A 24101-nucleotide genomic window follows, 5' to 3' on the forward strand; every position below is an offset into this window, starting at 1 on the left:
CTCAACAAAACAAAGCCCAGAGTCCTCTCATAACTGTGTCAACACCACCTGTTCAGCTAAATCCATTGATAATTTTGGAGCTTCCCCATGCATTCGTAATGGTATTACCTCACACAGATGAATAAACAGATCCCACAGAGCTCAATATAATGGGCTTTGCAAAATTGGCCCGTTTAAATTGTATTTATAACACTATTGAATTCAGAACAAAACTTTATTCACTGGATAAAGCACGTTAATCTATGTGAATGCTTGTGCTGGTCAGTTTTTAACGGTCACTATCTTCTAAGAATAGAGCCCTATGATCAATCACTATATCAAAAACATACTGAAATCATCGTACACCATTACATTATGACTTTTGAAGTTGTCAAGGCCTTTTAAACTTACCAGTCAAAAGGTTCCCTTTTCCAGAAGATTCACAAATTGACTTACCTGGCATGCTTTTCACAGGCTCTGGAAGCCTACTCACCTCAGCAAAAATACAACAAATTGGATTTGCTATGCACATTTAAGTGACAACTCCAACATCATTTTACATGAGCATCACATTCCAATCCACCACATTTCCTATCCCAGGGAAAATGATGTTGGTTGGAAATTGGCAGGTACGTTTAAAATTTTGGCCCCACACACCTCCACTTTGGGACACTTGATACGTGTTTACACAGCACCGGGAGGGAAAATTCATCCCATGCTCTCTGAAATTTCAAAAAGTAAGAGGTGACCATTAAAATGTACAAGATTCTGAAGGGGCAAGACAGGATAGAAATTGATATCCCCTGGAGCCAGAATCTAGAATGGTTTCAGAGTCTGAGAAAAGGATGATTTAGGACTGAGGAATTTCTTCCTTCAGAGATTTGTGAATCTTTGGATTTATTTACTCCAAATGGTTATGAATGCTCTATCAATGAGTATATTTGAGGTTGACATGGATGTTTGATCTCTCAGGTCATCAAGAGATATGGGATGGATAGGGAAGTACAGTTAAGGCAGATGAGCTATGATCATACTGAATAGTAGACAGGCTCAAGAGGCTGTACTCCTGCTCCCATTTCCTATGACCCTACAATCTACAGCATGATTGAAGAAAATCTATTTAATATAATTTTTAGCTGTTATACATATTAACAAAATCAGTGGTAGCAGAAAACTACAAAGCTAGATATACTTGGAGTACTTGGAGAAAAAGTATTTGAGGTTGGAATTGTCTGAGCACTATTTTAACACTCTGATAAACAAACACAATCCTGCACAATTCCTAAGTGAACTATTTTAATGAAATTATTTTCTTACACGATGCATCATTTTGCAGCATTCTTGGTTGTGTTTAACCCATAACTACATTTTCCCAGTCATTCAAGCTGACCTGAAGTTCATTTACCTCCAGTCTCTATATGACAGTTTAATCGGTTGGCATTTATTTGATAAACAAGGAATTGCAAGATTAACCCTACTTTAAGCCATCTTTTCATCATGCACATCCATCATAGATCTTTAACAATAAGACCTGATTCATTAACCCAATCAGATGCGAAATAAGAGCTACACACTGTAATTTTTCTATAATACTGTGCAAATGTAATTGTGCTGTGAGTCATCTGAGATATTAGCACTTGAAGAACATAGAGCAGGTGGAATACATGAAGAAATAATTAATTTTTTAGAATGCAATGAATTCTGCTAAGGTCATCCTCAGTACTGAATAAACGTGAGACTGTGATGAAATTATTTTTTATAGACCAAGTGACATAGAGATTGCTTAAGGATTAACCTGGATATAGCACGAATACAACAGCAGCCAATATTAATGTAATCTCACCTTCACATACTCACACTTTGGGCACACTTAATCAGCAGAAGCTTAATTAAAAATGCTTTGCAAATCAAACTTATATTAGTTTCTGCATTAAGCCATCTCCCATTGATTTTCCTGTGCATTTTAGATGTAAAGGTTATTTGCTGACGCTTCATCTTCGTGAAGAAATGCTGCATGCTTAGGCAGTTCAGAATAAATGTATTAATGGTTTCTTGCAGATGATTCTACATTATTCTGTAAATCAGTTGAGCTGAATGGAATGTAAATTTCTTGCCTAATTTAACATTTGAACTATCAAGTGGCTGTTGTAAATGCATGTACTATGCCAGCGTCAAAGGTTTACATACCACATTTGTTTGTACTTGTGCCTCTATTACTTCCACTGCCAAGGGCAACCTGTGGAATATGTGAAAGTAGATATCAATAATTGAGGGAAACAATTCAGAACAGTCCGAGAAGAGTGAAATACACCTGCTTGTCGTCTTGACCAAGGCTTTCTATTGAATTTTCCTTCCAATTTTCAGGCTATTTTTGCCTCCTGAAAGTTCATCGCCACACTTCTGCTCTGACAGCACTGTCCCTGCTACAGCACCACTAGAATTGCCACACTTGTAGGACCTCTTTTAATAACAAGCCTTATGCTTTGGAACCTGCCACACATCTGAAATGAGCCCAAATCAGGGAACCAGGTTACAGCTGAGCAGGATACAGAGGAACAGGTGGAAATTCCACACAGCCCCAAAATGGAGAATTTCCTATCACCCGTACACATCAACCCTTCCCCATCCCAACCTTACACTAATTTCCAAATTTTGTGCATCGACAGATCTTCGTCCGAGGAGCCTACTGAGCAATTTAGTAGTGCAGCACATTTCATTTTTTCATTAGAGTGCAACATTGGTCTGTCCCCACAGGTAACTGCATAGTTAGTGTTCAACCTCGTGAGAAAGTAGCCAAGAAGAAGAAAGGTGGTTGGCCCATTGAGAGAAATGGTCAGATCTTTGACATAGTCCCAAGGAAGCAATTAAGGATCAGCATAAAAAATAATTAGCAAAAGGATAATCTTTCTGCTCTCTAAGAAAGAAGTGAAAATTGGCCAAAGAACTCTTTAGAAATATGGGCCACTATTCTGCTAAAGATGCTGACTTGGCGAGAAACTGTTCTAGATTCCTATTGTTTTGTCAGTTCAAATTCTCACCCGAATCTCCCACTCTGTGCACTGCAGAGGGCACAATCATGAATCTCATTAAAAGCCCAGTGGGCGGGGCTTATTTGTGCCTGAGTCTGACAGTTCTGGAGCTCTGCACATGCACAGTGGCCCCGATCTGTCGGATTCCCCATCTGCTTGCAAGCTTGATCACTGGCCAGCATGGAACCCCCGCAGTGCTGCCCCTCCAGCATAGCCCGATAGCAACTCCCAACAATTCCTGGGCCGGCCCTGACCCCTCCCACTCCCCCCTCCCCCCACCTCCAAAGCGTCCTGATGTCCAACCCTGCTCCTTCAGTAGTGGTGATCCTCCCACCCTCACCCTGGCAGACACCCCCCCCACCCCAGGAGGCAGGCACCCCCCTGGAAGACACCCACCTTCCCCACCCCCCCCCCCCCCCCCCCCCCACAGCCGTCCCAATCCATCTGTCCCAGACCAATCACCATGTAGAGTGGCAATGGGACTTCCCACCCTCACCGATTCCCCACAATAAGCTGCACCCCCTTGGCACTGCCCGATGTCCGATTGGCAGTGGTGAGTTGCCCCCTGGGCATGGACACTTTGCCCCTTGGGGCACAGGCTGGCACTGCTAGGGTGCCAATGCCCAGGGTACACCACCCTCTGTCGCCCGACCCCCTGGGGGGCCCCAATTACTCACCCTTCATTCGGGGGTGTGGGTGGGGGGAGTGGGTGGGGGGTGGTCTTCCCCTAGTTCCCCGAATGTGGAGAGCTACTCTAAATCCTACCAGAGTGAAGTACTCCTGGCAGGGTGGGAGATTCAATCAGGACCGGTAAGTTCCCAATAGTAAAATGTAAAAATTACTTAAAAGATGTTAAAAACAGATTCAAATTACCTACCTGCCTTCCTGCAGGCTTACAGCATGGCCTGACTGGTGACTGTTCGCCGGCTCTGGGAGATGGGCATGCATTCCCGGTGCATGCATAAACCCTGGAACAAGGCCGGTGACATGAATCTCCCGCCCTGACCTGCCAGAAAAGTTGCAGGTGGGGATGGGAGAATCGCAGCCATGGATTCACAAACATGATGCACAATTGGTGGTTAAAACAAGGAATATCTGCAAAAAAACACAAAAACCAAAGGTTTTAGTTGTCAGATTGCAGAAAGTGGCCATAAGTAGACTGTGTTGAAATGCACAGGTGGCCCAACTAACATGCTTCCTATTTTCCAGGCTCATGTTTGCGAGAATCGATTGGTGGAACTCAGTAACCAGATGATAATGTCACAGAGGAAGACCCATGAAACCATGAAGGAACTTACCAGTAAAGAGGAGGAAATAATGATAATGAAGGTAGAACTGGCATCTCTTCGAGAAAAGCACCACTCCAAAACTGAAGAGGTAATGCATACTTTAAGATTATTTAACAAATACTGGGCTACATTGTCATGTTAATCAATTTAAAACTAAGAGCCAGATTTTCACTATACTGAGGCTGACAGCTCAAGTCAGAAAACCTTTCAACATGACAAATCCATCTCTGTAAAAATATCCCATTATACTCAATAACTACTCAGTTTGGGAGGGATTGGACAGATGCAGAATGGAATCAGGTCCACCAACCAGAGAAGTGGACCAAGACGGTAATAGGGACTGGTGAGTTAGTTAGGAAGCCGACCTCAGTTTGTTGAGATTTTGTCCAATTGTTTAGAAGTTATTAGCCCCCCTCCCCCCCACCACAACCCTTACCACTCATATAGTCTCATCTACTCACCACCCCATATAGACTGGGGCAATTTGGGTGAGAATCAGTCTAAGTACAATAGCAGATGGTTCTGACGGCTCCCACTCTGCTGTGCAGAATGGCGGGAACTCATGCCCAGTTCTTTGCGTGGAAGCTCATTAATTATGCAGCAGCAAGTGTGAGACTCAATCATCTGGCAGGTCGGGAGCTGACTTGTTCACCCACCATCATCAGCTGGTGGTGACCACATACATCTTACTCTCTCTGGCCCACGTGTGTCCAAGAGACCATTACGGATGTTTTAAACCAAAAAGAAGAAGGCTGAAACCCTCAAGAAGGAAGCAGCACCCCACTTCACCCACTAGGCACTCAAGTCCTTGATCAGCAGAGTGCAGGCACATAGGCAAGTCCTGTATACCAGGGATGGGTCCAGGAAGCACACCAGCCTCACCACTCCAACCTGGGACACCATCGCACAGGAGCTCAATGTCCTGGAAAACTGTGCCTGAAATGCCATACATTGCAGGAAGAAGACGGATGATTTCATCCACTCCACCAAGTTACCTTCAAGTCCGTCCATTGTCAAACTCTCATCATGACATCATGTATTCAAACAGCTACTCCCTTCATGAATCTCACACAAACATTACCAGGAGACAGTTATCACTACTCAATAGCTCACAGGAACTTTCACTTCACCACCATCCCATCCATCGTGTTGCTCACACTCCTCAAGCCCCGCAGGGAAGGGCTCACCCTACACCCTATGTCTGAATGCAAGCCTCAAACCAAGGACTTGGACTTCCACAAAGTCCACCATTGCCCTGATGACTGAGGACTACAGTGGACCCCTCTCAAACCTCCCGCCAGCCCCCCTCTAAGTGGCCCATCCTTCTTCTGCCACACTAACAACCCCTCCTTTCTATTCCAGAGTCTGTGTGCATTTCCTTCCATTCAAACGTGTGTTATCCCTTGGACCCCTTTGTTTATCAGCATTTCATGTGCCCTTGTTGAACTTCAGCTTCCCATCACTCAGATTACCCTCTGCCTTCCATTTGCCATCCTCCTCCATCTCCTTGCCCCTCTGCTTTCCATCATGCCTCCTTCAGCCTTCTTTTTCTTTGTGTTTGTCATCCCCTCCCCTCACATCCCACCCCTAGTCAAAATGCTAATTTCTTCAAATGGACTTTTGACTGAGTACCACTGCACAGTGATGTCCTTGTGCAGAACTGTAGAAGCAGAAGCACACTCCCCAACCCTAGGAACAAATCTAGTCAGTGCCTGAAAGCAGAGGCCTGCGTGAGTCCTGCAGTATGGTTGTGTAGGAAAAGAGTGGAAGGAGAGCAACCCTACAGCTCCAGCAGTGTGACATTCATCGCAACAAGACCAGCACAGCACTATGGCAGAGAGGCAACTTATGTTGCATTCACCTTGAAGTCATGAGCAAACTGAGGTTGAACGTGTGCATTCCACTCCTATTCACACGGGTTTCAGTCTAACGTCATTTCCCACTGGTGTGACACCAAATTGGAAGGCATCATGAGATTCTGGTAAGCAGTGTTTCACTGAGCATTCATGAAACGATAATGAATGAAAATGGAGTTCACACCACTAGACAGCAGAATAAACAACCTGCCAATAACCCGCTATTGGCAAAATCGCAAACTATTTTTACTCCAGTGAGTTTTCAACTTTCGCATGTTGCTGGATTCTCAGATCTCGCCTGACACAAAACCCATGGCAGGGAGGATAGAAAAATTCCAAGCTTTGTCTTTACCCTTTACTAGTCAATTGAATTAATCTTTTTAATATATAGAACACTGTGAGCTTTACATGTGCTGGTTTTTGCTGTTTCTTAAAAATATATGTAACATTTTTTGAATTAAATTGAGTTTGTTCCACACTTCAATCAAAGAAGGGCAGAGGTAAAAAAAATGACTGGATGCAAAGTGAAAAGAACAGATGAATGCAAGAGAGCTGCATATCTGCTTTGAGAATGTAATTGCGCTTCCTGTAAGTAAATGAAAGACGCAAGTACATAGTTGGCCCTTAGACTGTGTTGTATTTGAAGGAGATCAGCATTCAAGGATTGAAGAGAATTGTGCCTTAGGTAAATAGCATTTCTTTTTAGCACCCTTAGTTAAAAAGGCATCTGTCTAAACAAAACAATCTTTTTTTTGCATAGTAGCTTCTTTCTATCTTAATTAAATAGAACTTCAGGTGGATTAAGCAGCTTCCCTTAAACACAAATCAGTGATCAGTATCTGCTTAAGGAGCCATTTTGATTAGTTCTCAAAGATACTGTTTAATGCAGTTTTCATTATAAGAAATATAGGTTACAGCTCAATCTAATTTCACTGCATGAACATTTCTATTAAAACAAGACACTGCATTCCTTTACTAGATGTCTGTTCTCTGACACTCCCAGAAAGATGTGCATCAGCTGGACAAAAAGAGAATTCAGAATGTTGTCAGCCATGACAGCTGTTATATAGCATGCCATCCACAATGGCTAAAATTGCCATATTCATTACACCACCCCTTGTCCACACAGCCAGGCTTTAAATTGATGTTGAAAAGTGTGTTAGTCAGTGCTTCAGCTATGTATTACAATTCATGTCACCAGAGAGTGATTTTTTTCCACCTTATTTCTATCATGTTCTCTGTTAGTGTCTATTCTTGATATTGGAATGTTTAGCTGGGTAATTAAGTGTAATGGAAAATTTAGACTGAAGTGTCTCTATTTCAGAAAGGGCTTTCTGTTAATAAATGACTACGGAAATGTTGTTTGACTTCATTTGAACAGGACACATACATTTTGTGTCAAACCAGACTGTTTTTTTCTTCAATATGAATTTTAATAGCAGTAGTGAATCCACCGAATGAATTGCTGGAGAAAGAAGCTAAAATACCATTAGTAAAACAACTACTAATTCCTTAGGGCCTGTGAAAGAATTTTTGTACCATACACAAAAATTATATAAGAGCGAGTGAGTAGTCTTCAAATATACTACTTTAATTATGGATTGCAGTGCAAGTTAGCAACCTGTCCTGTATAGATTATCAGCTTCATCAGCTCATGATGGTGAAAATGATTTTGATTTAGCCTGTAATTTACTTATTCAAAACTACCCACGTTTCAATGTTGCAGTACTTGATTTCTAACAAGTTTGTAGATTAGCTGGCAGTGAATTTTTTGCTTGCTGTTTAATGTGGAACTTGTAGAGTTCATAACATCTGCATGTAAAAATGTTGTCTCCATAAAATGGAAACTTGTGATGGTGCATGCAGATGGGCTAGAAGAAACACAAAACTAAACATTTCCTAAGTTGTACTTGGCACCATGATCGACTCAATGAGCATAAAATTTCCTGAAATTAAGAATCGATGCTATAGCGCTTCAAACAAATGTGCCTATATCTTAGCTAGAAAGCCTTGTGGATGTTAATCATTTATATCAAAAGTATTCTCTTTTCATAACATATTCATGGTACCTTGCAAGGGATCCATTGTTTTCAGTGACCACTGAGCAATCTTAGAATTTAACCATAAAAAGAACAGAATGAAATTCCACGTTCTGCAGGGTGATTCTTACTCAGACACCAATGCTTCACATTCACCCTCTCCATATTTTTATCGCTGAATTACAAGTAGTGAAAGATACCCTAACCACTCAGGTTCCCAAACTATATGACTGTCACTGTAATTGATTATTTTCTTCCTGGATTATTTTGTATTTTGTGCAGTTTTCCATCACTGGAATTTGTCATAGATGCACCATGGAGTTGTTGTGACATATCCTTAAAGATTTTATGATAACACATTGATAATTACAAAAATGATTCAGAAATTAATGTCAAATAATTCCTGTGAAGAATGTGGATATATTTAACAAAATATAGTACTCTAAAGATGGATCCAGAAATGCCTATTTATTCCTCTTACAATTGAATCCGATATAACTATTGCATTCCCACACTTTGTCCTCCTCTCTCATGCAGTAGAGTCAACTGTAATGTAACATATTGGGCTGCTACTGCTTTCCCCAAAGGGGCCATTCTCCCAGTGGTATCCAAAGCAGTATATTTGTTTGCAGGTGAATGGCTCCATAGGTGTCTACATATATGTAGAGAAAAACTGTCAGACAGAGACGAGAATTTCCAATGAAAAATTGGAGGGAGGGTGACCCTGACCGTCCCTGGGCAACTTCATTTCAGAGAGGTTATTGCATAGGCCTAATACCAAGTTACTATGGCTTCCTGGATTTTGCAATTGTAATGACTGTAAAATTGTCATTGTTTGCTGTCATTAAAACTTGAGAGTAACAGCAACTTCTGTGGTCTGCACTTAAATATAGAAAAGTTGCAGCTGCTGTCAGTGATTCCCTGCTCCTTCACAAGGTGAGATTGTAAAGTCCCTACTGACAGCATGCTTCTAGAAATCACTGAAATGAAGAGAGCTTCCCCGTGTACATGTAATACTGCTGTAAAAGTACCTGAAAATGTTGCACCATGTTAACGGGAAGTTACTGACTATTTAAAGGCATACACAGGATGGAATATTACTTCACTCGTGCTAAGGTCGAGGATATCTCAGAGCGGCTACAGGGCATTTTGGAAGGGGAGGATGAACTGCCAGTGGTCGTGGTACACATTGGTCCCAATGACATTGGTTAATAAAAAGGATGCAGTTTTAAAAGCCAAATATAGGGATTAGGAAGTAAGTTGAAAAGTAGGATCTCAAAGGTAGCAATCTCAGGATTACTACCAATGCCACATACTAGTCAGAGTCAAAATAGCAGGATATATCAGATGAATACGTGACTGGAAAGGTGGTTCAAGGAGGAGGGTTTCAGATCCTAGGACCCTGGGACCGATTCTGGGAGAGGTGGGACCATTACAAACTGGACAGATTACACCTGGGCAGGACTGGGGCCATTGTTATAGGACAGGTATTTGCTATTGAGGAGGGTTTAAACTAAAGTGGTATGAGGAGGGAACTAAGGCAGGTGACAAGGGAAAGAGAAAGAAAGACAGTAATAAAAGAGAGAATAGTAAAATGCAAAAACAGTAGACAGGGTAATCAAGGACGAGAATAAAATAGGGTCACTGTGGAAAGAAAAGTTAGAATGATTAAAAATGGCAAAAAGGCTTTATATTTTAATGCATGAAGCTTTCTGAATAAGTTCGTCAAACTGACGGCACAAATTGAGGTAAATGGTTGCAATCTTATAACCATTGTAGATACATGGATATCAAAACTGGGAACTTAATATTCATGGATAATTGACCTTTTGGAAAGACAGGATGGAAGGAAAAGGTGTTGGGGTAACACTGTTAATAAGAGATGAAAAGTAGTCAGTTATGAGAGACAATCTAGGTTCAGATGATGAAGAGTTCATTTGAGTGGAGGTTAAAAAACAGCAAGGGAAAAAAGACATTGGTAGAAGTAGTGTATAGACCCCAACAGTAGCCACACTGTAATAATTATGGGTGATTTTAAGCTTCATGTTGACTGGGGTAATCAAATTGGAAAGAGTAACTACATGACAAATTCATTGAGTGCAGTAGGTTTAGATTCCTAGAGCAATATGTTATGGAGCCAACCAGGGAACAAGCTATCTTGGATCTGATAATGGTAATGAGGCAGGTTTAACAAATGACCTCAGAGTAAACAATCCCCTAAGAAGTAGTGATCATAACATGATAGAATTTAATATTCATTTTGAGAGTGAAAATCTTAGGTCAGAAACAACTGTGTTTATTTTAAATAAAGAAAATTACAAAGAAGTAAAGATAGAGTTAACAAAAGTGCACTGGGTGAATAAATTAGCAGGAAAGATAAGCAGTGATAGACATTTAGGCAGGTAATTCATGACTCAGCAAATCTATACCATAGAAAGGAGAAAAGATTCTGAGAGAGAAATAAACCAACCATGGCTGACCAAGAAGTTAAGGAGAGTATTAAGTTGAAAGAAAAAGCATAGAAGAAAGCAAAAGTCAGTGATCGCCCCTAACACTGGGACAGGTGAAAAGAGTCGTTGTGTATATTTACCATTGCGATTGGTAGATTTTTGATCAGTAAGGGAATCAAGCGTTATGGGGTAATGGCAGGATAGTAGATGTGAGGAATGTTAGATCAGCCATGATCCTATCGAATGGCAGAACAGGCTTGAGGGTCCAAACGGCCTACTCCTATTTCTATGCTTTTATGTCTTGTGGCTGAAGCAAGAACCCAACATGTGATGTCACAAACCCACGTCCAGTTCACTATCACTGCACCATCAGTATTTTTATTATTATATTTGAGGTTTAGATTTATTATAGTTTATTCTAACCTACATTTTTGGATTGTTTTAGCTTGAGACCTTACGAAAGTCCCTGCGTGGTGCAAGGTCAGACAGTTCAAGATTACATCGAGAAAGTGAGCTGGTTGTAGCAAATGTTAATCAATGGGTAAAGGAGCAAAAGTAAGTCCATTTTTAAAATATGATTTCAGTTTCCTTCATTGTTTGTAAAGACATACCGATTAAGGTATGTAACTGATTAACATTCTGGAATATTTCAAATGTATGCGCTTTTTAGCTAGTAATTCAGGAGCCTTGACTAATACTGAAGCAGACACATCTGAGCCGATGCCCAGACAATGGATTATTGCTGCAAGAATTAATAAACAGAACTAATGATTCCTTCTGTGTTGATTTAATGCAGCTCTGCTTCTTCAATTATCAAAGTACTTTTTTTTTACACATCTTCACACACTTTTCTCTCTTGGCGAATGGTGTGAGTGTTAGAAGCATTTTGCAGACTGATTAATGACACGCTGCCGCCCACATGAAAGCTCCTGCTGTGGCCAACAAATCCTAGAGTGAGACTGGAACCCACAGCCTCCCATCGTACTGTGTCTCTCCTGTTTCACCAATTGAGTCACTTGGGTCCCCACAATCTTTGTTCCAATCACTCTCTTTCCCATCATGTCTGATCCCATATGTAAGAAAATACTAAAATATGCAGGTATTTTCCATAAAATAATTTTCCCTTCTTGCCTGATTTATTTAAAATAAAATAGATGCAATTAATCTTACATAAAAACAAGTTTACCATTATGGGCTATAAGGTTACATGACAAAATTTATTCACCACTGGATTAGCAGCTAGCAATGGAGGGAAAATGACAGCCTGAGTAGAATATATGAGCCTGGATGACTAATTTCACTCATAAGGGTTATTATATATTTTTGTATCGAATATAATCTCTCTTGAAATGCGTCCTTCTTAGAACAAATAAATTTCACAAACCATTCAAGCTACGTTCTCATCATTCATAACATAATCTCTACCTCTTGAGAGTGTTGCAGTTTTATTTTGTATATCTTAAATGTATTCAACTCAAATCAGAACTGGATTTTAAGAATTGATTTAACCTTGCTTTTAAGGTAATTCCAAACTATCTATCACTAAAACAAAATGCCAGAATTGAATGTTATTTTTGAACAGTGTTTTGTCGTATCCTGTGATTGGTCTATGAGAACATTGTGATTGTTGCTAAGTAACCATGCAGACCAGTGTTACTGAGTAATGTGACTGACATCGTCTAATCGCATCACAGAAATAAGCAGCATCACAAAGCTCATTCCATTGATGGTGCGATATCATTAGCCATAGGTTAAATCAATTAATACAAAAATAATCTAATAAAGGGATCGTTGTGTGTCACACATACATCATGTAATGCTTAGCAACAAAATTGCATCATTCATGTGACTTTGATATGAATCTGATTATCATGCTGTCTGTCATGCCATTTCTGATCATGAGGAGGATTGTGAATCAATTGAAATACTGGCACAACTAAATTGGGCCCAGGTCTGCCCTAAGCATTTTATTTGGTAGTATCTGGTGTCTAGCTTTGGCCCCCGTGCCTGGGCTCACATACTTCACAAACTATTCAAGCTATGTTTTCATCATCCGTGACAATAACCTAAACCCCTTTGGCTTGTTGTTATCATTATTCTGTGCATATTAAATGTATATATCAGAATCAAATGTTTAAAATTGAATTAAATGAAACACCCCAGGCCAGTCCCCAACTATAGATGGTAGCTTTGAAGACTGAGTTTTCACCCAGTCCTAATGCCAGTAAACAATCACTGATCCAGCTTATTTGATAAAATAAATTCGGCATAACTAATACAACCTAGAATCAAACTAGGTAAAATAATATTTGTAGATATGTGCTGATTTTTGCTAAAACACAAAACTATAGCAAGAGCAATTCTAACCAGGTTCAAATAAGATGATGCAATTCTTTCTAAAAAGGAGGATATACTGGTTATTTTTTTTCCTAAATTTCTGACCATGATCTACATCATGTGAGAGATCCGTTGGTGAACGTTACAAAAACACCTGCAAATTTGCTTTGTTTTTAATTTTGAAAAAATATTCAGTTGTTAGGTTTTTCTGTCATAACATGATAAGCATAAAGAAAAGCTAAATGCTATAAATGCTTGAATTTTGACGTAAAAACTGAAAAGACATAAAACACGCAGCATGGAAAACAGATCATTACTGATGCTTTCACACTACATCTTCCGAGAGGCCTTCCTGGCCAAAATATCATTCCATATTGGTTCCCTATTATGTTTTTTTCTGTGCCTTTCCTGTACTGACTACAATTATTTAAAACACCATTTTATTTTAAACAGGCAAGCCAACGAAAAACTTGGAAATAAGATCAAAGAGCAAACAAAGCAAATCCTTCAACTAACAACTGAAAAAGAGTAAGTACTGACACTGGGAAGTGGCTAGTCTAAATGTCAGACTTTCCTGTATTAGTATTAGGGTTACTAGTATTGTACTCGGCCTCTGGTGGCTGAAAACACATCTTTGGGTAGAAAGGAGAATCAGTTAAGTCTGTTTCAGGCACAGTTATTTATTGGCTTACAGAGACAGGTATGAACAAAATTATTTTCAGCAGTAGTCCAGACCGATCAAAACCAGATTTTTCAAAATCACTATTCTGCCTATTAAGGTGTGGGATGGTACAATTGGGAAAGTAACTATTTTTTAAACAGGAATCCCAGGTCAGTCAGTTGGTTAAATGAAGTTCAGAGCTTCTGTTCCGTGTTGCAGCAAGGGCAGAGCCATAAATGCAGCAAGCTGTTCCTAACAGAGGAGATGTCAGGGGAAAGTTTTTCACTCAGAGGGTGGTGAGTGAGTGGAATTGGCTGCCGTCGGTGGTGGTAGAGGCGAACTTGTTGGGGTCTTTTAAGAGACTTCTGGATGAGTACATGGGATTTAATGGGATTGAGAGTTATAGATAGGCCTGGTAGGTATGGATATGATCAGCACAACTTGTGGGCCGAAGGGCCTGTTTGTGCTGTATTGTTCTATGTTCTAAATCCATTGACTTCAGCGGGACTGGAAAATACTGCCAGTGGGAGGGACTGTAAAATTCCATCCATGAAAGCTCATTGCTTTGTTGTTACTTTAAGACAAGTACATCAATAGAGAACCTTCCACGTTTTACTTACTATTCCAGATTTGATTTGAATTTTCTGGGGTCCTGGGCAACACAATGATTCAACCTTTTGAAGTTGTTGGTGCTGGAATGCCTGCTTTGCAAACACACAATTTTCGCAGCATATCCTTAGCAATGGACCGAGAGGATAATTTTAATTTAATGACCTAATGTCATGAAGGAAGGTTCATTCATTTGTGGACAAATGAATTTGAAGGCACAACGTCAAAGTGAAGGAACATTCCTTTAAAACTGAGATGAGGACAAATGGCTTCGGGTTAACCATTTCTCCATTATGCTAAATGTTATGCCAGGAAATTGTTATAAAAACCCATCTGGTTTACTAATGTCCTTTGGAGAAGGAAATTTGCTGTCCTTACCTGGTCTGGCTTAGAAGTGACCATGATGTGGATATGCCGGCGTTGGACTGGGGTAAACACAGTAAAAAGTCTGACAACACCAGGTTTTAGTCCAACCGATTTATTTGATAGTAAACTCACAAGCTTTCAGGTTAGTCCTTTCGTCAGGTGAATGGAGAGTTCTGGCCTCAGACAGAGCATATAAAGCACAGACAGTGCTTTATATATCTGTGCTTTATATGCTGTGTCTGAGGCCAGAACTCTCCATTCACCTGATGAAGGGACTAACCCGAAAGCTTGTGAGTTTACTATCAAATAAATCGGTTGGACTAAAACCTGGTGTTGTTAGAAGTGACCAACAGCAGTGTGGTCGACTTTTAACCATTCTCTGAAATAACCTTGCAAGCCACTCAGTTGTATCAAACTGTTACAGAAAAATTTAATAAGAATAAAATAAATGGGCAGACTACCCAGCATTAACCTAAGCTCTGGACATTATAAAGACACACCCTCCTTAGTCAATGGACAAAAATTGAAAATTGGACTTTATTTCGTCAGGACTAAGTATTGTAATTTATCTGCATTCTCCATATGCTTTACAATTTTTTTATTTTGATTTTACAATTTTGATACAATCCAACACAACATATATCAGACACAGACAAAAACGTAACTACGCATCATTATGTAGCACAGTGACTTTTGGATTCTATCATGCTGAATGAGCAGTCCAGGTTATGGTGATTGGCTCTTATATTCCTTTTACAATTGGCATCTATGCATTGGGGTTATTTCCAAGAGAAATAGTCAGTGACCATCAAGCACTTGGCTTTACTTCTGACTTAAATTGAAGAGCATCCTTCCCAACAACTGAAGTCGATATTTCCTTTATTTAATAGCGATAAAAGGATGGGCATTTTAAAATCAAATCATTGTGCATGGTTTCTTAATTATGATTTTTCTGGAGGAGGGGATTAGCCTACTGAAAAATGTCATAGCTTTGTGTTATCATACAGCCTGGTTTCTATATGTGATACGATGATAACACTGCTTTTGCAGACATTAACGTATTCCTATTTATCAAGTCATTATTTTATAATTGAAGCTGATAAAGATGGAGGGTTTTCCTGGCACAACCAGACTCTAGCAATGAAGAGATTCTCTTTTTTAAGGTATATTCTCATTTCATAAGAACCTTACCGTCATACTGAATGCCAAAGCTTGCAAGACCATAAGATATAGGAGCAGAATTAGGCCATTTGGCCCAGCAAATCTGCTCTGTGGCTGACATGATCCTCATCCCCATTCTCCTGCCTTCTCCCCATAACCCTTGGTCCAATTATTGATCAAGAACATACCTATCTCTGTCTTAAAGACACTCAATGACCTGGCCTTCACAGCACTCTGTGGCAATGAATTCCACAGATTCACCACCCTTTGGCTGAAGAAATTCCTCCTCATCTGAGTTTTAAAGGAGCGTCCCTTCATTCTTCAGGTTGCGCCCTTGAGTTCTAGTCTCTCTCACTAGTGGACACATCCTCTCCACATCCACTCTATCAAGACGTCTCAGTAAACTGTAAGTTTCAATCAGATCCTCCCTCATTATTCCAAACTCCATTGGGTATAGACCGATGATCTTCAACCGATCCCCATATGACAAACGCTTCATCCCTGAATCATTCTTGTGAACCTCCTCTGTACCCCCTCCAAGGCCACACATCCTTCCTTTGGGCTCAAAACTGCTCACAATATTTCAGAGCCTTACACAGCTTCAGCAGTACATCCCTGCTCTTGTATTTTAGTCCTCTAGAAATGAATGCTAATGTTGAATTTGTCTTCCTAAACTGCCAACTGAACCTGCATGTTAACCTTAAGAGAGTCCGGAATCAGGACTCCCAAGTCCCTTTGTGCTTCAGAATTCTGAAGCCCTTCCCGATTTAGAAAATAGTTCACACCTCTATTCCTACCAAAGTACATAACCTCACACTTTCCCACATTGTTTTCCAAATGTCACTTCTTTGCCCACTCTCCTAGCCTGCCCAAGTCATTTGCAGCCTTCCCACTTCCTCAACACTATCTGTCCCTCTACATATCTTTATCATCTCAAATTTGGCAACCATGCCCTCAGTTCCATCTTCCAGATCATTATTGTATCTAATGAAAAGTTGTGGTCCCTGTGGAACACCTCTAATCACTGGTTGCCATCCTGAAAAGGACTTCCTTATCCCCACTTTCTGTCTTCTGTCTATCAGCCAATCTTCTATCCATGCTAGTACCTCGCCTCTAACACCATTGGCTCTCCTTACTTAGCAGCATCCTATAAGGCACCTTTTCAAAGGCTTTCTGGAAATCCAAATAAATCACATCCAGTGGCTCTCCTTTGTTTACCTTCTTTGTTACCTCCGCAAAGAATTCTTGAACCAAGCATATCTATTACTCCCCTTGTATGTGTGCCATTGCATCATTAACTATAGTATTCAATTCAAGAAACAAAGAAAAGGACAACACAAGAACAGCTCTTTTGGCCCACTAAGCCTGTGCAATCATGATACCCTAACTAAGCTAAAAAAAACCTGACTAAAAACCCTAACTAAACTAAAAAAAAACTCAGATGATATCCCTTTATTCCCTCCCTATTCATGTACCCATCCAAATGCTTCACAGTGATATGAAATGCCTGCTTCAGGATCTCTAGATAAATTTTAATTCTGGAAGTTTAGTTGAACGTGATGTGTGGTTCTCCACCTCATATGGAATGCATTTGACTTGAATATGCAAAAATGTTGGCTTGCACTGGGAAATACAATATTTCTTCTTGGTTTCTATACTGCCTTATGCTGGGATAACATGAACACCATCTTAGTGGAAAAATCAGCACATGGTTTTTAAATCTATGATCAACTATGAAATTAAGTTTTTCTTACAAAAATCAGTGTTTTACAAAAATGTTGTGACATAAACATCTGGTGTTGGCAAAAGTGTTGGTGCTCATTTTCCTCCCACGTCAAATTAATGACTACCAGATGGCTTTTTGGTCGAAATATTTTTCAATGTTAGATTCACATTTACATTCTATTATTCTTTTATCTTTGCTGCGGTAACGACCCTTTATGTTATTGCTATTGTAACCTTTGTCACAACACAGCCATCTACAGGAAATGAATGAACGACTGCAGCACGAGAACAAGAAATTAAAAGTTGAAGTGGATGAGAAGAGGATAACAAATGAGAGGTTAAAGGTAAGCTGTGTAATTCCTTGAAGGCACTACAGGAGAATGGAGAAGTAGTACAGTATGAGTACCAAGCTGATCCAGGCAAAACTGTTTGTAAAAGATGTCATTGCAATGCAAGTGTGATTTATGTTATCAATATATTTTTGGACGGCTTCATGATTTTTACATTAAGACATTTTTGGCTCAGCAAAGTTCTTTTATTAAAATGGAGTTGGAAAAAATCTGAACCTCGAATCCAATGGCATTCTCAGTGAGGTACCTGAACATGTGACTGTCCCATTTGTCCCCAGTTATTGAACCTTATTATTTCATATCTCTTATGCAGGCCTTTCACAACCACCCAGCAGAACACCCCAATGTCATGTATCGGCTCCGGAGCCCATTTCAAGATGAAGAGTAAGTTTTTATCCCTGAATATTACCACATTTAATTTTGTAAAAATTTAGGGCTGGATTTTACATTTCCCAATGGGGTGAGGACGGAAACTGAGGGGTCTGCTCGCTCCCGCTCCCATCCTGCCAACTCTGCACACCCAATCTAGCATTTAATTGACAATTAATGGCTGTTAAGTGGGAAGGATGCCAATTATAGATGGAATGGAAGCTTGCTTCCTGATGATGAACCCTTTTCTTTGCTGCCTTCTGATCTGGAGTTATTATCATGGCCAATGTTTCTCATTCATGTTTTGAGGTGGCACAAGATAGTCAGCTCTTGTGACTTTGAGTTACTATAAGGATGGGCAATGAATGCTGCTCTACCCAACGAAGCCCACATCCATTGAATAACAGTGTTGAATTTTTGTTGCAACTACAATCACAATAGAGTAAGAATTGCAACTGGGTGGGATTACATAACTTGTGGGTTCTAAGAAATTGTGGCACAAACAGCGACTCCACGCCCAATCAGCACTTTAGGCCGAGATCTCACGTGCCAAAGAGGTAATGCTGCAGTCACTGTTAGAATTCTATAGGTCACCTGCTCTCAGAATTAGTCTTAATTATTTTCATTGAAGGTGCAAAAAAGTTAAAAATGTCATTGACAAATGTACAGATGCTACCACCTTCCCCAGCAGAATTTGCTGATATATTCCCCCATGGTTCCCGGTGGCAGGCCTTGTGCCATCTTGCTGCTGTAAAAGACCTACCACCTTTTTACATCCAATGCCTGAAAAATTCAGTGAACAGCAAAAAGTGATGGAGAATTGGGCAGTTAATGCACCTAATAGCCTGTTAATTAATGATTTCAAAATGGCAGATGAGCTGCTGATTTCTGCATCTGAGCACTTTCCGTATTATTGGAGACTGGTGCGATGTTAGGTTGCCAACCCAAAGTCATCACACTGAATTTTTCATCATTGATAGGGGGCCACGTATCTAATTTGGGAAGTAAAATCCAGCCCTTGGTTATACATTAGAATCTGGCATGATTCACATGAACACCATCACCCAACAGCAAACAGAAACCCATTCTATTTAACAGTAGGGTGCTTTGAAATAATTTCTGAGTCAGCAATTTACCAATGGCTCAATGGGTTTATACATAAAGTAACAGACATAAGACTAGGCCAAAAATCTGTACTGAGTTAAAGCCAGTATAATTGACCTCAGAAACTCTAGGTTGGACAAAGGAAGTTTTTCTAGTCATTAAGTAATCCTTACTGGAAATATATATTTGTGCATGTATTGACATCAGATGAGGACAGAGTCGAGCTTGACTGAGATGGTTAAATAACTAGCCAACTCTCCATCAAGAATCATACTTGAATAGTGAGCACTTGGGCAATGTAGGAGAGAGAGCAACCAGCAGTTGTATAGAACTGCACTACTGCAGCATTCAGTTCAGAATTTGATGCAAACTCTGCCCTTTCCAGGTAAGTGCAGTACCATAAGAATAAAATCAAGTGTTTGCAGAGTTAGACTACACCAGATGTGCAGTGGAGGAGAATAGTACGTTCAAGTTGAAGACTGCAGAAAGGTCAGGACAGAATAATGCACCACAGGCAGAACGGATACAGTGTATGACTTTGATTAAGACTTCTATAGCATGGGCAGAAAGCTGGAGAGATTCAAGCAGACAATTGCAAGGCAGATGAGCATCAATTTGGGATATGACAATCCATCTAGGACACTCAAAGGGTGGTCAATCTCTGGAATTCTCTGCCCGTTGAAGTGGTGGAGGCTGCCTCGCTAAATATTTTTAAGACGCGGGTTGATGGGTTTTTGATAAGCGAGGGGATTAAGGGTTATGGGGAGAGGGCGGGAATGTGGAACTGAGCCACGACAGATCAGCCATGATCTTATTGAATGGCGGGGCAGGCTCGAAGGGCTAGATGGCCTACTCCTGCTCCTATTTCTTATGTTCTTATGTTCTAAATGGAGTGGCAGTTTCAAAAGGCAGCGGGATCAAGGAAGGAATTAGTAACAGCAGTTTTGAAAGATGGAAATGGTACCAAAGGCAAGGGAACCATTTACAGTATCAGTTTAGCATAAGGACCAGAGGGAGATGTTGCGTGTTGGACCAGGGATTGAGGATGGAATTAACTTGGATTTCCAGCCCCATGTTTGTTTGCTCTTCTTTATGTCTCCTCAAGCCCTGCTCCTTGACCAACAACCTAGTCCCAGCACCACATTCTGATCAGCCACTAGAGGATGCATGGAAGTGATAAAAGTTGATGCATTCTCTCTTTTCTCTTCTGCTATTGATGGCTTCTTGTTTATTGCTTAGCTGAGACTGGGAAATCACAGTGTTCATAACATTGCTCTGTTCTGAGCTTGGCATTCTGATGCACTACATTGATGCTCCACCTCTGTCACCTGCCAAACCATTTTTCCAGTATCTCCTACCTACTTGCATTTCTTGATTATAAACTGACTTTATTAGGAAAATTAAGTTTATATAAATTTGAAGGCTTATTTCTGACATAATTATGTTTGCTATCATAATGAGTGAGTTAAAGAATGTTAGAAAAAAACAGAATGACAATATTGCTTTTATATATTTACAATAGTGCATATATATCTTTGACCTGTAACTATTTAGAAGAATGAGAGGCGACCTTTTTGAGACATATAGGATTCTCAGGAGACTTGACACGTAGATGCTGAGTGATTGTTTCCCCTTGTGGTAGAGTGTAGGACCAGAGAGCATAATCGCAAAGTAAGGAGTTACTCATTTAAAACAGAAATTAGGAGGATTTTTTTTCTCCCAGAGGTGGAGTGAATATGTAGTATTCTTTATCACAGAGGGCTGTAGAGGCTGGAACATTAACTATGTTCAAGGTTGAGACAGACATTTTTAATCAGTAAATGAATCAAGGGTTATGGGGGTAAGGTTGGAAAGTGGGGTTTAGGATTATCAGATCAATCATGATGATCTCTTGAATGAGGGAGCAGACTTAATGGGTCGAATGGCCTTCTTCTGCTCCTACGTCTTATGGCCTTTTTGCGATTATATTTTGAAGATGCAAAATTAAACTTCATAATTAATCTTACACATTGATTTCTACAAGTTGAGAAAGATAAATCAGGAGGTCTGGCATTTCAGTCAATAGTGAACCATTGCTAGGCTGTCTTTTTCCTCTCTTGAGTCCTGATAGTTAAAAGTATTTGTGAAAGCATTTACCTGAAACCTAATGTAGCTGTTTAATAAAGCGACAGGATTTGTCATTGACTGGTAATTACACCACAGAAAATCAATTCAACTGCTTCTTACTTAAAGGAAATCTACAGTTTTCCATTATCCAGCGTAAAGGAAAAAATTTAATGCATGACTGACACCCAAAAGGTCACACTCACTCCACAATCAAATGCTTATCAAAGAAAAAAGCCAATTAACCCTATCACCACTTGTAGCAATACTTTTTTTCATATTTCATTTAAAGGACTTAGATAGTGTACAAAGAATAGTGTGCAGGAATTTAACTCAAACTGGAAAGCAAATACATAATTTAGTTACAAAAGATTAATATGACTGATAGCAGCAGGGCTTCTTATAAAGGATCAATTTTCTACAAGAAACACCTCAGTCTCTATTTAACATTTGTTCATTTGAGTTCAACATTCAGTGACATTATAATGACTGTTTTCTGAAACAAAAATTATTAAACAATCTTACACAGGAGAAATTAGTCATACTGTAGTTAGTCATTGCTTTGTGCCTCATAAATGACACTGGCCATTGAAAGTACAAACCATCTGCCCTTATCCTTAGCCACTTTAATTTTTGAGTTTATTGTTGCCATTCAACATTGAAAAACTAAATTAATTTAAAATGGCTGATAAAATATTCAGCTGCTTGAGAAACTCTTCATCATTACTTCATATTTGATGGATTAAATTATTGGTTCACATCCATTTAAGGTGTTTTATATTTTAAATTCTGTGCTTCATTAACAAATGACGCTCAGGTTTTACCTTTACGTCAGATTACATAGAACATAGAGGCCATTCAGTCCAAACAATCAGTGTCAGTGTTTATGCTCTATTCAAACCTCATCCGATCCTTGCTGATCTAACTCTATCAGCATAACTTTCCTTCCCCTTCTCCCTCAACTGCCGCCCATTAAATTAATTCAAACTATTTGCCTCTAAAATCCCCTTTAGGAGCAGATCCCACATTCTTAATATTCCCTGCATATAGAAAAACTACCTATTTGATTTCTTAGGGACTATCTCTAGATTTGTTTTATTCATTCGTGACACATGAGCATCACTGGCTAGCCAGCATTTGTTGCCCATCACTGGTTGCCCGAGGGCTGTTGAGAGTCAACCATGTTGTTATGGTTCCAGAGTCACAACTAGGCCAGATCAGATAGGTACGGAGATTTCCTTCCCTGAAGGACATTAGTGAACCAGATGAGTTTCCCAACAAACGACTATGGTTTCATGGTCAATAGATTCTTCATTCCAGGTATTTTTTATGAATTCAAATTCCACTATATGTCGTGGCAGGATTTAAACCCAGTTCCTCACAACATTAGCTGAGTGTCTGGATTAATAGTCTAGCAATACTACCACTGGGCCATTGCCTCCCTAGATTTACTCTTCCCCACAAACGGGAACATTCTCTCTGTGTCTACTCTATCAAAATCTTTCATAACTTTAGAAAGTCTCTGTTAGGTTATACCTCAAGAATAAAGAAACCCAGGTTATTGATCCTTGATTGATAGATATGACTCTACCTTTCAGGTATCGTCCTTCTGCACATCAATCCCACCACCAATTTAAAAATTGTGCTTATGATTCTAAAGGCTAAATTGTGAACAATATTGTTCCAAGTGCTGGTACACTTGAGATCTCAGTTCTCTGGCCATTCACGCCCTGCTGCCACTGCCAGAGAGAATGGTGAATTTGGTACTTGGTCAAATCTCCGTTCACTGCAGCAGAATCAGAGAATACCAGCCACAGGTGAGATAGGAGAATACGGCTGCTATCTTTCTGAATACTACAATTTATTCCTATTTTCTGTTTTCTGACTTACAACCAGTGCACTATCCATTCTGCTACTTGTCCCCTGACTCCACACGCTCAGTCTGTGTGGTATCTTACCGAACCAGGCAAACTTTGTGAAGTTGTTTCCACCCACCTTGGCTATCCTGTGGACAATGTTGCCCCTTACAATCATGGGTTGATGTTCTGGAAAACCTTTTAAATTATTATCAAGTTTTAATTTTAAATTTGTGATTCATTTAGAATGCTTTTTACTTTAATTATGCTTTTATGACTGTTTTATAGATTGCAAATTGTTAGTGTCTCCATTTAAAAGAAATATTTTTCCTGACTGCCACCCGCAACTTCTCAGAAAATTCAGAATACAAGATGGAAATGTAAAGTTAATTATTACTCCTGGAAACATTTATCAAAATATAATCTGTTTGAATGAGTTTTGTTAGTAAATGCTCTATATTCATTTCTTAACAGTTATATATATCTTGATTAATAAATTAATGTGTTCAGTAAATGCTAGTACACAATAATTACTGCCTGGAGGCTAATTTGAAAAATGAGCACTGAAATCTGCAACATGGCATGCATCTTTCAGTCCACAATCTTCACAGGAATTGGGTCCCATGCCAAATCAGCTAGGGTGCCCTGTCATTGTCCATGGCCTATGCACATTGGGGAACTGAATGCCTTTTTCTAGCCCCTTTCTGAAATCTTTTCAACTGAAGCTACAGACAGATTTCTCAGATGCACAGAGACCAAACTGAAGGAATATTCAGAAGATTGACTCCTCTCACCCCAACTCCCTCCCAAATGCTTCA

General features: G+C 39.8%; 1 protein-coding gene across 5 annotated transcripts in view; it reads left to right on the plus strand.

Moving 5' to 3' along the window:
* LOC145341822 (uncharacterized) overlaps positions 1 to 24101 on the plus strand; it is a 707529-nt gene that overhangs the window by 638115 nt on the left and 45313 nt on the right. For all 5 annotated transcript variants that reach the window (XM_080186786.1, XM_080186791.1, XM_080186787.1 and 2 more), the window contains 5 exons: positions 4218 to 4385; positions 11088 to 11197; positions 13433 to 13507; positions 17752 to 17845; positions 18165 to 18235. In XM_080186786.1, coding sequence (XP_080042912.1) covers positions 4218 to 4385; positions 11088 to 11197; positions 13433 to 13507; positions 17752 to 17845; positions 18165 to 18235 — 518 coding nt within the window. The remainder of the gene's footprint in view (positions 1 to 4217; positions 4386 to 11087; positions 11198 to 13432; positions 13508 to 17751; positions 17846 to 18164; positions 18236 to 24101) is intronic.

The sequence above is a fragment of the Carcharhinus amblyrhynchos genome, chromosome 4, assembly GCF_965287045.1.
Source record: "Carcharhinus amblyrhynchos chromosome 4, sCarAmb.v2.hapA, whole genome shotgun sequence".
Lineage (NCBI taxonomy): Eukaryota > Metazoa > Chordata > Chondrichthyes > Carcharhiniformes > Carcharhinidae > Carcharhinus > Carcharhinus amblyrhynchos.